The sequence below is a fragment of the Myotis lucifugus genome, unplaced genomic scaffold (genome assembly GCF_000147115.1).
Source record: "Myotis lucifugus unplaced genomic scaffold, Myoluc2.0 scaffold_38, whole genome shotgun sequence".
NCBI lineage: Eukaryota > Metazoa > Chordata > Mammalia > Chiroptera > Vespertilionidae > Myotis > Myotis lucifugus.
In genome coordinates, this window is record NW_005871086.1 from 3,209,288 (window position 1) to 3,222,300 (window position 13,013).

General features: G+C 41.7%; 1 protein-coding gene across 1 annotated transcript in view; it reads right to left on the reverse strand.

Annotated features, from left to right (window-relative positions):
* RYR3 (ryanodine receptor 3) overlaps positions 1–12,061 on the reverse strand; it is a 366,436-nt gene extending 354,375 nt beyond the window's left edge. Inside the window, 3 exon segments of the mRNA XM_023752849.1 lie at positions 9,427–9,546; positions 11,132–11,180; positions 11,973–12,061. Of these exon segments, the coding sequence (XP_023608617.1) occupies positions 9,427–9,546; positions 11,132–11,180; positions 11,973–12,061 (258 nt within the window).
* Between the last annotated feature and the right edge of the window lie 952 nt (positions 12,062–13,013).

A 13,013-nucleotide genomic window follows, 5' to 3' on the forward strand; every position in this document is an offset into this window, starting at 1 on the left:
TATTACCCTTTTACTATATAGGATAGAGGCCTGGTGCACAGGTGGGGGCCAGCTGGTTTGCCCTGAAGGTGTCCTGGATCAGGGTGGGGATCCCCACTGGGGTGCCTGGCCAGTCTGGGTGAGGGGCTGAGGGCCGTTTTCAGGCTGGCAGGTGACTGAAGCTCCCAACCTGTCCTTTTTTTCTTTTTTTTTTTTTTATTCTGGGCCAGCTTTAGCTCTGAGGCTTGGCTCCAGCTCTGAGGCCTCGGCTGCTGAAAGGAGGTATCTGGTTTGTTTGGGTTCTATAATTGTAACACTGTTGCGGTCCTGCTCACTCCAGCTCTGAGATCCTGGCTGGCTGAAAGCAGGGATCTGCGTTTGTTCTATAATTGAAACAATGTTGCGGTCCTGCTGGCTGAAGCCCGGCTGGCTGAAAGCAGGTTTCTGAGGTTTTGTTTAGCTTCTATATTTGTAAACATTGTTTCTTAAATTGCAAGCTCAGAGGCCGGCAAGGCAGGCGGGGAACGTTGGCTTCCTCCGTCACTGAAGCAAGCAAGCCTCCTGTTTGCTTCAAGCTGCCTGGCTGCCGGGCCGCCATCTTGGTTGGCAGTTAATTTGCATATCACCCTGATTAGCCAATGGGAAGGGTAGCGGAGGTACAGCTAATTACCATGTTTCTCTATTATTAGATAGGATATATATATATATATATATATATATATATATATATATATATATATATATATGACTATTATGACTGAACAACCAGAACGACCAGAATGACCAGTCGACCAGTCGCTATGATGTGCACTGACCACCAGGGGGCAGATGCTCAATGCAGGAGCTGCCCCCTGGTGGCCAATGTGCTCCCACAGCCAACCTCCAATGGCTGGCCAACCACCCATGATTCCTCCCCCTGACCGGCCAACCCCCATTGGCCCCTGGTGCTAAACCATTCGTAGATGCCTTGCTTCTGGGTTGGAGTTTTGTTCGTAGCAGAGCAGCTCCCTCACTGTGATCTATTGAAAGTCAGCCCTCAACACAAGGTTTTGTCTCACACTCATCCTCTCCCTTTCCTGGGGGCCTTCCACCCTCTGTGGTGGCAGCACGGTGGTGAGGGAAGGAGGAGGGGGGTAGGTGGGGAACCACGTGATAGCGGGGCACCAATAGTAGTGTTGGCATCCATTCCTTGCGTGCCCAGCCCAGCGACTGGCACCTCCTCTCCCGACCCTGCTGGGGCCTTTGGTCCCCAGGCTGGGAAGGGGAACTGGGGTTGAGTGATATCAGATGCGGCCCCTTTCCTAGGGGTGTCGAGGGCCAGCTATATCCTCATGGCTGGCTGCCAACCTCCCGCAGTCCCTCCCCCCAGCCAGCCAACCTCCTGTGGTCCCTCCCTCTGTTTCTCCCCCCAGCTGGCAGTCCCTGATTGGCCCAGCCCTGATCAGCCCTGATCGCTGGCCAGGCCTAGGGACCCTACCTGGCATGAATTCATGCACTGGGCTTCTAGTAAAGTTATAAAGACATAAACAAGTTGAAAACAAAGATACAAAAAAAAAAAAAAAAAGCACAAAACAACCCACACAAAGAGTAAGCATAAGAAAGCTTGTGGCTATATTAATATTAGTCAATGTAGATTATATGACCAAGGATACATAGGGACATTTGATGATGACAAAGGATTAATTCATCAAGAAAACAACCAAAAATATTGCTAGGTATATATGAACTTAAAACTGAGCTTTAAAATGTATGAAACAAAAGTGACAGAGATAAAAGGAGATAATAACAGTTGAACACCTCTCTTTCAGTAATTGATAGAACAAAGAGGTATAACTCAGTAAGGCTATATAAGACCTAACACCACTATCAACCATTTTGATATTCATAAAATACTACATTCAACAACTAGAGAATACAAAGGTGTTGTTTTGTTTTTTTTAAGTACACATGGAACATTCACGATTGGTAGACCATATGCTGGACTATATAATAAGTTCCAATAAATTGCAAAGAATTGAAATCATTCAGAGTATGTTCTCTGACCATATTAAAATTAAATTAGAAATCAATAACAAAAAATCTATACCCCACTGTTTTATTTTTAAAACCATTCATTCATTGCTTAACCCTTTTCATCTCACTTATTCTAATTCTTCATTATATTTCACTTTTAAAAGTCACAAATGTCCTTCTAATCCTTAAATTCAGGCCTTTAAACTATTTAATTAATTGATTCAGTACATGGAATACCTGAATTATGCAATGGTTCCTGAGGACCCAATGTGTGTCTGGCCTCTGCTGGGGATAATAAAGGTGATTGCTTAAATGGTACTTTGGGTGTGTCAGGCACTGTCATAAGCACTTTACAACTGACCCTGAATAACACAGGTTTGAACTGGAGCCACTTATATGCATATTTTTCTCTATAAATGTATTGGAAGTTTTTGAAGATCTGCAATGATTTGAAAAAACTCATAGATGACCCTTATGATTTTCTTATCTCAAGCTTAATTTATTGTGAAAATATAGTATATAACATACAAAATATGTGTTAATTGACTATGGTATAAGTAATACTATTAGTAGTTAAGTTCTTGGGGAGTAAAAAATTAACATGGATTTTCTTTGTTGAGAGAGAGAGAGAGAGAGAGAGAGAGAGAGAGAGAGAGAGAGAGAGAGAGAGAGATTGACTTGGTATACCACTTATTTGTGCATTCATTGGTTGATTCTTATATGTACCCTGACTGGGGATCAAACCTGCAACCTTGGCATATGGGGATGATGCTTTAACTAATTGAACTATCCAGCCGGGACCTATACATTGATGTCCAACTGTGCGGAAGTAGGAGGCGTCAGCCCACTTAATCCTTGTGTTGTTTAAGGGTCAACTGTATAATTATGAAACTGAATCTTCATAATGATCCTATGAGGTGGTACAGTTTTAAAGATGAGGTAACTAAGTCAATGAAAGGGAAGTCATTTGCCCACATCACAAACCTATTAAGCAGTGGAGTTAGAATTACCAGCCCAGGAAGTCTAGCTCCATGGCCATGTTTCTTAACTGCTGTACTGCAGTCTTGGACTTCAGTGCTCCCAGAATGGTGGAGGACAGGTAAACCATCATAATTCAATGCAGCAGATGTTCTGACTTCCCCAATTATAGTATATCTGTACTTTATATACTAACACACAGGCATTTAGTAATCTGCCTATCCCCTTTTATAAATTTATTTTCTAGAAAATATATAATTTCTTTAATACCATAAAAAATTAGCTATAAAACTTTAACACTGCTTCATGTGCTCTCTCAGAACATTTGCATTTTAGAGGGTTGTTGGATTTAAGCAAAATACATATTTCTAACTTTGGAATGTCAGGCATTTAGGGGACAGATGCTGGAAGGCTGTGGGAGGGGAATGAAGAGCTGCCCAGGTATTCTTAAATTCTAACCACATGGAGAAATGGGTCTTCTTTAGCCTTAAGTTGGATCTATGATACTTTTATCGCTGAGTATTATAGAAATTAGATATTTGAGATTGGAAAGAATCTCAAAGAAAGTCATTTGACTGTCTAAAGTCTTATTCCTTTCTTGTGGGCTTATAAGGAATGCCTGAGAGTATGTTGGCACCCACTGCAGTACAGGGCATATAGAACAGGATCCTGATAAATGTAGAAAAAAAAAGTTCAAAATGTCAACTTGTCTCTTTATATTACATAACAAGGGTGATTTTTGTAAAAAGTTTTATGCTAGTTTGGCCTTTTATAAGGCCTCAAGCCCATCCTATATAATAAAGAGGTAATATGCAAATTGACCCTCATGCCCTCACAAAGATGGCTGCCTATGACCAGACCAGCAGGGGGGTTAGTGAGGGACGACCAAATGACTGAACAAGCAGGCTATGTGGGGTGACCAGGCCAGTAGGGGGCCAGTAAGGGGTGACCAGGCCAGCAGGGGGGTCAGTTAGGGGTGACCAGGCCGGTAGGGGGGGTGCAGTTGTGGGTGACCAGGCTGGTAAGGGGGAAGTTGGGGGTGATTAGGCTGGCAGGGTGGGCAGTTAGGGGCAATCAGGCCAGTGTGGGGGGGGCAGTTAGGGGTGACCAGGCAGGCAGGCAGGTGAGCAATTAGGAGCTAGTGGTCTAGGACTGTGAGATGGATGTCCTGGGGATTGGGCCTAAACTGGCAGCCAGACATCCCCTGAGGGGTCCTGGATTGGAGAGGGTGCAGGCTGGGCTGAGGGGACCCCCTTCCCATGCACGAATTTTGTGCACCGGGTCTCTAGTAGAAAATGATACACACTAAAATACCAATCGGAAGTTCAGTGTACAACACCAGGCCGAGCCTCTGTCACTGCAAATTTACACAGACTTAGTTATTTAGGAGTAAACAGTAAATCTATTTCTGAGTGAAAGATAAAGATAATAGAAAATAAGTTATTTTTAGCCTAGAATTCTATCACAATTTATGTTATCTGCAAAATGACGTTTGCAAAATCACAGATGTTTAATCCGGGGTCTTGAGAGCCTATACAGCTTTGCAGAAACCATAGCAGACTGTTCTTCATTTTCAAAAGGCGGTGAAAACAACAAGAACAAAATTTCTCCTGAAAATGTTCAGTTTGAAAATTGGATTTGAAACTGAAATTGTATTTTGAATAAACCATAATCAAGAAGACAGACAAAGTGTTCCCCAACAGAGAGGTGGATCTTCATTCTGAGACACCCAGAGCCCAAGGACTACAGACTGTCACTGGCTTTTCAAGGACACCAGGGTAAATTGTTTCACTTCATCAATTTTAGTTTCATCATCACTAAAATCAGTGAAAGAAACAAATAACTCTTGGTCTAAAAAGTTCCCATATTCTTCCTACATTTTGCTGATGATCTAAAATAAAAGATGGTAGAAATAAGGATTTAGAAAGGTGTTGGTGTTCCCTAAACATCTGGCAAGGCCACAGAGGTTTAATAATTGTCATCAATGAAGATTACTGTGGGATATGGCTTATGAAATTCTTTTCCCCTTCTGCATGAAAATTCAACCTTCAGTTAGCTGTCCAGTTTTGTTTTTTGGGACAACCTGCTAAAGTTGATATGTTAATTATGTTGCTAGGGAACATTGCTTACAGTAAAAATGATCCCTGATTGGTATCTCAATTCATGGCTGGGAACACTACCAATACCTTATAGGAAGCCATATCTTTGTGATTACCAAATGTGAAGACTGTTATAGCTAGTGTGGTCCTTTGTTGAGAGCCCCAAATCTATTACAAGATACACGGGTCCCTGTGGTGCATGAGGCTTTTAAGCCATGGTGATTACTATACCTGCCTGATATAGACCTCTCTCTTTGCACCTGAGCTGTCACCTAGGGAGGTTGGGGTGGGGGGGTGGGGTAAGGAAGTGGGGAGATTCAGAAGCCAACACCCATACCACTGCAAGAATCCTTACAGGAATGCCTTACACTTCCCACTGAGCAGACTGCTGCAAAGTGATTTATGAGAGTCTTTTGAGTCTGGATGTTAAGTATAACAAAACAAGATCTCTTGGTGGAAGCTGCAGATACACAACAGATCACACACTCTCTCTCACACACACACACACGCACAGAAGACCAGAGGAAAAATAATTAATCCTGGTTCCTAGGAACAGATATTCTACTAAAAAAATGACAGTAAATAAACATTTGCTGATTTCATAAATAAAATAAAGAAGCAATGGTTTTCTCCATGTTTCTTGGTCTTGATATAATTCTGAGTCTTTCCTACCAAAACAAGATGCTTTTTAATTCCTAGAGCTGTGCTTAGTTGAAAGGGACACTAAATGTTGGTTTTTTCCATCAATTAACATCTGCAGTTTCAGGAGAAGGGTGGGACATGGCATATGGGAATCAAAGTGACAAGAGCTCTCCAACATGCTAAATAGTCTCCATGTGTACAGCGAGTGTTGATATTCTTATACTTTTGCTTCTTACTCTTCTACCATCTCACTCATTGCTTCAAGAGGACCTCCTTTTCTCAGGGCTTGTACACTAAAAGTATACGTTGACAACCTTATCTCATTCATTCTTTCTCTGAGGTTTGTCTTCTCCTTAGAGTGCATATCAATTTTCTCTCTCTGAGTTTCAACTAGATTTAAATACCCTTGACTAGGAAAGCTCAAGGTCACTGGTTGACGCTGATAAGAGCAGTGTTTAATGTCTGCGCCTTATGCCCAGTGCCAGGCTTGGGAATATACCTTCTCACTTCATTGCAAGAAGTGATCTTACGTTAGCTTCCAAGAACCTAACAATGGCTCAGCTAGCTGTGAAATTGGATGGTAGAGAATTAGGTGCAGTATTTAGTGAAAAGGGAGGGGACATACCAGAGGGATGTATGCATAGCTGTAGCTGACTGCAGGAAAGACTAAGGTCACAGAAAATGGGTTCATCAAGCAGGCTGTTCCCAGGAATGGTGACAAAAATTTCTGAATACCTACCTACTCTAGCCTTTCTATGCACTTTACCCTGTTTCTCTGTGAGAAGCTCTCATAGTGCACTTTCCTTATTGCTATGTATAAAGAGGCATACACTCATGAAATGATAGTGGGCATGCCAACTGTAACAATTGGTAAATCCTTTTAGAAAAGCAGTTTAATATTGTTCATGCTTCTGACACCATTACTTCTACCCCTGGACACTTACTTATTCCAGGAAGCAAAAGTAAACCAATAGAGCGACATGCATGAAATTTTTTAATAACCATGAATCATTATTTTTATACCTAGGGGATACAAAGCATTTTTAGGTTATGAGATATAGTTGTTATTAATCTGCTTTATGTTTTGTGGTTTAGGTAAGATTAAATCACAATATCCAATGATTATACAGAGTTTACAAAATACTAGGCAACTTACATGTGCTGTGCACTTCACATGTATTAACTCATTTAATCCTAATAAGAACCTTATTAGGTAGTTACTATAAAATTCCCATTAAGCAGATGAAGAAACTAAGCTCAGAAAGGTCCTGGCTTACCTGCTGTGTGACAAAGACAGGATTCAAACTCTGCCAGTCTGGCACCAGAGCCTGTGCCCTACACCTCTGTCCCATGCCCCACTCAATGGATGATTAGAAAATGGTAGCAGTGGTTTCTAATTCAGGCCAGCACTCCCCTGTATCAGACTGCACCTCATTCTGGTAGATGAGAAAACTGAAATCAAGGCTGAGTGACTTGCCCATAGTCAGATGACTAGCTAATGGTTGAGAATTAACTTATTGACTTCTAGTCGAATGATCTTCCTATTATTCCAGATTGCTGGGAATGAAAAGAAAAATATACAGCTCAGACCAAAAGCAAATGAGAAAAGGCCTCAGGGAAATCAAGTCTAAGACCTTTAAAAAGATAAAATCTTCCTTGTGTCTTTGTTCTGCCATTTATTTTAATGTGACTCTGTCCTACTGGTATTGGCCCTGTGTGCGGATCAATGAGAGAGAGCGTAATGGACAGGGCCTCTGGGAGATGTGTTCTAGGCTTGGGACAAACTCTGCATATGTGTTTGTATTGTGTATGTTCATCTGGAGAAATGCCATGCCAACCAGCTGGTCCTATTGGAAAATGTAACCATTTTCTGATTGATAAAAAAATCACATCTGTAATACTCTCAACAAAATAATAAATTTAAAAATATGGTTCTGCAAGAAAAGCTGAGCCTGGACGGTGTGGTGGTTGGCTGTGTTTCAATTTGATTAGGCTACAGTACTCAGTTGTTTAATCAAACACCAATTTAGGTTTTGATGTGAATATATATTTCATAGATGTGATTAATATCTATAATCAGTTGATTTTAAAGGTGACTGCCCTTGATAGCATGGGTGGGTCTCACCCAATCAGAGGTCTTAACAATAAAAACTAAAAGAAGAAAATTGTGCCTGAGACAGCATAATTCCTGCCTGAACTTCCAGCTGATCTGACCTAATAGATTTCAGACTTGCCAGTCCCATAACCGCATGAATCAATTTCTTAAAATAAGTCTCTATCTATCTATCTATCTATCTATCTATCTATCTATCCATCCATCCATTTATCCACCCACCCATTTACCCACCCACCCTCCCACCCACCTATCTAGAGAGAGGGAGAGATTCTATTTGTTTCTTTCTCTGGAGAACCCCAAATGATGTAAGCATTTTGCCAGGACTGAGAATGCTGAGCACAGAGATCTACTTGACATACAGATCATAAAAAGTGGAAACAATCCAAAAATGCAAGGAGAAAAGTTTGGTTTGACATCACATGCTATCACACAGGCAGGGACCAGAGCAAGATTCTCTCTGCCCCCAGGTCACAACAGACAGACAGTTACAACAGTCTCAGCACAGTCAAAACTCAGAGTGTTGTGCTTGTTATGAAACATAGGCCCCAGTTCCCATGAATCCCCATAGCAATAAATGACAGCTGGCAGTTAAGGACACACACTCAGATTTCTAGGAATTAATAACAAGAGAAGGAGTTCTGGAAGTATTAAAAGAACCTCCTCCATGAGTTCTGTCGGTGATCTCAAGGCCTCCCTGTGTCTTGGTGAACACAGACAGACAAGGCCCTCTAACTCTTGCTAATGCTCTAGGTTCCTACTGAAACACATCCTGGGCTGGAGACAGTTATGTTTTAAATCTGATCTGCTTCCCATTCAAGAAACAATGTTCCCTTTTCTTTTTAAATGAACAAACAAAACAAAGATACAGAGAACAGATTGGTGGTTACCAGAGGGACAGGGGGTTGGGATGGGCAAAAGAGGTGAAAGGGGTACATCTACACACTGGAATACTATACTGCTGTAAAAAAAATCTTACCATTTGCAAGAGCATGGATGGACCTGGAGAGCATTATGCTAATCTAAATAAGCCAGTTGGAGAAAGATAAATATCATATGATCTCACTCATTTGTGGGATATAATGAACAGCATAAACTGGTAAACAAAAATAGATCCAGAGACATAAAAGCATCGAACAGACTGTCCAACCTCAGAGGGAAGGCATGGGAGGGGGGTTGGTAAGAGAACAACCAAAGGACTTGTACGCATGCACATAAGCATAACCCATGAACACAGACAGTAGAGGGGTAAGGGCATGTGCTGGGGGGTGGGAACAGCCGGGAAGAGATCAATGGGGAGAAAAGGAGACATATGTAATACCTTAAACAATAAAGACTTTAAATTGAAAAAAAAAGGTGGAAGGGGTCAAAGGCATTGTGATGTATAGTAACTAGACTTTACTTTTGGGAGTGATCACTTTGTAGTATATACAGATGTTGACTTACAATGCTATACACTTGAAACTTTAAAAAATAAAAATAAATAAATGTGTCCTTTCAAATTTCTTCACCATCCTCATCACCATCTCCCAGCAGCCCCATTCCCTAAATGACTGCTTGGGAGGCCAAGGGGGAAGGTGCGGGGCAGGTAATTACTCTCACCTTGGCTTCTGAAGTGGGTTCCAAGAAGCACAGGCGATTGCCAAGGCCCTCAGCTGCCAGGCAGAACTTCCTCTGCTCCTTGTGAATGTTGGCGATGCATTGGAGAACCACTTCGTCTTCCTGCAGGAAGAACAGACACACAAATGTGAGTGGTCAGGGGCCCCCCTCTCCATGTGGAAGGTGACCAGGCCCCCAAGTCACCTTGGTGTATCTTTATCAGGTACATTGAGAGACACATGCTTTTGAATATTAAATAGATAAAGGAGACTTTTATTCACATGCCTGATTCACATGGTATTACTGAGTACCTCCCCTAATGAAGATTCTGGTATGGAGTCACCAGGAGCAAGTACATGGAGTGGACACACTACATACATATCCAGACAGCATGGGCCTCACTTGTAAAATGTATACAATGCACATAACTCAGGTGAGCAGATCATTTCAACACTTGAGTGAATATGAAAGCAAATCTAAGCAATCTCTCCAGATATGAAATAAGACAATAAGATGTGATTGAGGAAACAGAGAATACAGCAGAGATGGGAGGGAAGTGGAATTCATTGAGGGAAAGTCTGTTTTGTGTGGGGGGCTTTGGAGGTGGCAAGAGTCATGTTTTGTCAGGGGAGGGGCTATATGTAGTAGGTGACACATTTGCCAGATATAACAGAAGGAACCTGGAGGGTAACAGATGTTTTAGACACATGGGAAGGGAAGATTGGGACTCCTTGAAGGTTCAGATTAAAAGAAGGAATTGGAGGTCAAGTAGAGGAGTCATTCTAAATTCCCAGGGAAATACCTCCCTCCTATGCATCATTCTCAAAAGCAGCCTCTTAACATTTCAGAGACCTTGTTTGAATTGCATTCTTCTTGTTGATGGTCAGAAACAAGGCTGACCTCTATGTACACTGATATGATTTCCTCTTGCATAACTCTGCCTGAGGCTGAGAAGAAAACATTTTCTTACCAATTCCTCCATTCTTGCGCCTCCAATCTATTTGTCCATGCTCTCTATGCACCACCACTTGACTTTGAATTCAAACCTCAAAAAGATGCCAGGTTCAGTTAAGTTAAAGGAGTAACTGGAGATGAGCCGGTTGGAGCTTCCTTCTCAGCTTCACTCTCCTGTCCTCTCTTTCACCCCCATGTTCCCTGGTGTTAATGTTTGTCCAGGCAGATTAAATGGAAACAAGGTTTTATGAAATGGTGTCTGCACTGTACCTAGCCATATGGAAAAATAAAACCCTTCCATCTGGTGGGAAGATGAGATTCAGTAGCACCAGACTCCAACAGAGGTGTCTGCTGGTGCCGGAGACTGGTCAGGGGCCATGGGGATATGAGAGGAGCCACAAACCACAGATGAAAATTACGTATGAAATGAAGATTGAGAGAAGAAAAAGTTCCATGCTTTTGCTAGCACTGGAATGTCACTGCTCATCATTAAATTGAATCAGTAATAAATTCCAGAGCCTCTGATTATAGTGAAGTCAGAATTCATGGTCTTCATTTGAACTGAAACAGAAGAAAACTCTAGAACATCACTGCTTTCAAAATGTGAACTCAGTGAAACCTCTGAAGAGAATAAAGGCTTTCCCCAGGTGGAGTCTCCCCCAGATCCTAGAATGACCAGAAGTAATACCATCCTCCTAAGGGGCATGGACATTGTGGAGTGCTCTCAGTTGTCAAAATGATTGAGAGGTGCTACATGCATTGCGATGCAGGGGTTGTGCGAGTTAAATGGTCTGTACTGCAGTCTTCAAAACATATAATTTTTCTGTCCAAAATGTCAAGAGGACCCCCTATTGAGAAATATTAAATATCTAACACCTACACACAATTCACCGTAAAAAAACAGGCATTTGCAAAATCACAGAAGCGTGATTGTGAACAGACTTTCATGACCTGGTGAAAGTCAAAAAAGTTTTCTCTTCAGAATTTGTCTAAAGAATCTCTTTCCATGATCTCATTTCCCATGCCCTTTCCACCCAAAGGAACCCAAAATACCTTGGCTTGACCTTGCACTAGCTGCCTTGGGTCTCTATGTGTCTTCTGAAATGTACCTGTCCTATAATTCACATCCTCGTAAACCAGGCTGCCAATCAGCTAATGCAATAAACGAACCTGCCCTGGCTCAATAACCATTTGCTGAAGAGCAGACCAGCACAAGTTCCTCCCTAGGTCATCACTCAGGGTGACACGCAGATGGGTGTGGGACTTGGAGCCAGATTTACCCTCTCCAAACACTTTCACTTCTCCCCACCTGCTGTCTGGAACTGTATGCTCAGTGCTGACCTGGCTGCAGGCACCACCTGGAGTGGCAGCCTGTACCAGACAGAAGCTATTAGCACCATAAACCTTTAAGAAACAGACATCTGGAGCCTTCAAGTGCACAACACAGTTCCATTTGGAATCATGAGATGAGTTAATTCAACCTCATTTCTTCTCTCGCTCATTGGTACAGCACAGAACACAAGCCTCTCCAGCTACCCGTCCTACCTAGTTTACTCATTCTTGTACCAATGTATACTTCCTCTTCTATGATCTACCTTCCTTTCACCCTTTGCTTTAAACCAAGCCAGGGAGTTCCAGAGAATACCATTTCCAAGGAAGCCCCTTTAGTTGCAAATTCTTCCATATTTGGTATCACCCCAAAGACTGTGTTCTCCCCACATTCCCAGTGTCAAACTCAGATTGTCCTCTTTTACTCAGGTGCAAAAACTCTTATGCTTTGAAGTAGGTGAGAGCTAATCTCCACATCTTCTTTAGAAATTTATCAACAGCCTAGTTACCACTTATCTGACACTTAATGACAATAAAAAAATCTGATGAAAATTTGGGTTAATAAAAAATATTAGGTTAATAATATTATGGTTTCAAGTACACAAATCTATAATACATCACCTGGATATTGCATTGTGTTCACCAACCAAAGTTGAGTCTCCCTCCATCACCATATATTTGACCGCCTTTACCTTCTTCTACCTCCTCCCACCTCCTCTTTGCCTCTGGTAATCCCATACTGTTGCCTGTGTCTGAGTTTTTGTTTGTTTGTCTTATTAGTTCAATTGTTGTGTTCTGTTTTATATCCCACATGAGTGAAATCATATGGTTCTTGACTTTTTCGGAAGAATGATAGATTTTTTGATAGAGAAAATATCACTACTCTGGGGGTTTGTTCCACTAAAAATCTATGTTTTTTTGTAATATAGGTTTAGTTGGTTTGAACTCTGATTTCACTGGAATAAGACCAAAAAATGTTCCCTTTTTTGTGGTACCTACAGCAGATTCAACTCAGTCAATATCAAATAACTACACCTCCCATCTATAAGAGAAAGAGAAACAAACTAAAGAGAAGAAAGTGCTAGGTCAGAGGGCACAATAATCAGTAATGGTAAGACCTTTCAAACCCATTCCCATCCTTAAGGGTGAGGTGTAAAAATCTCTTAAGTCCCCAGGAAACAATATCTATGAGATCACAAAGGTTTTTCTGCTTTCTACCAAGGAATTCAAAGGTCTCTGACTGAGTTTTAAGGTGCCCCCCACCCAGTTGAGTTCTCCCTTCCACCTCCAGCCTTATCTCTCCTTCA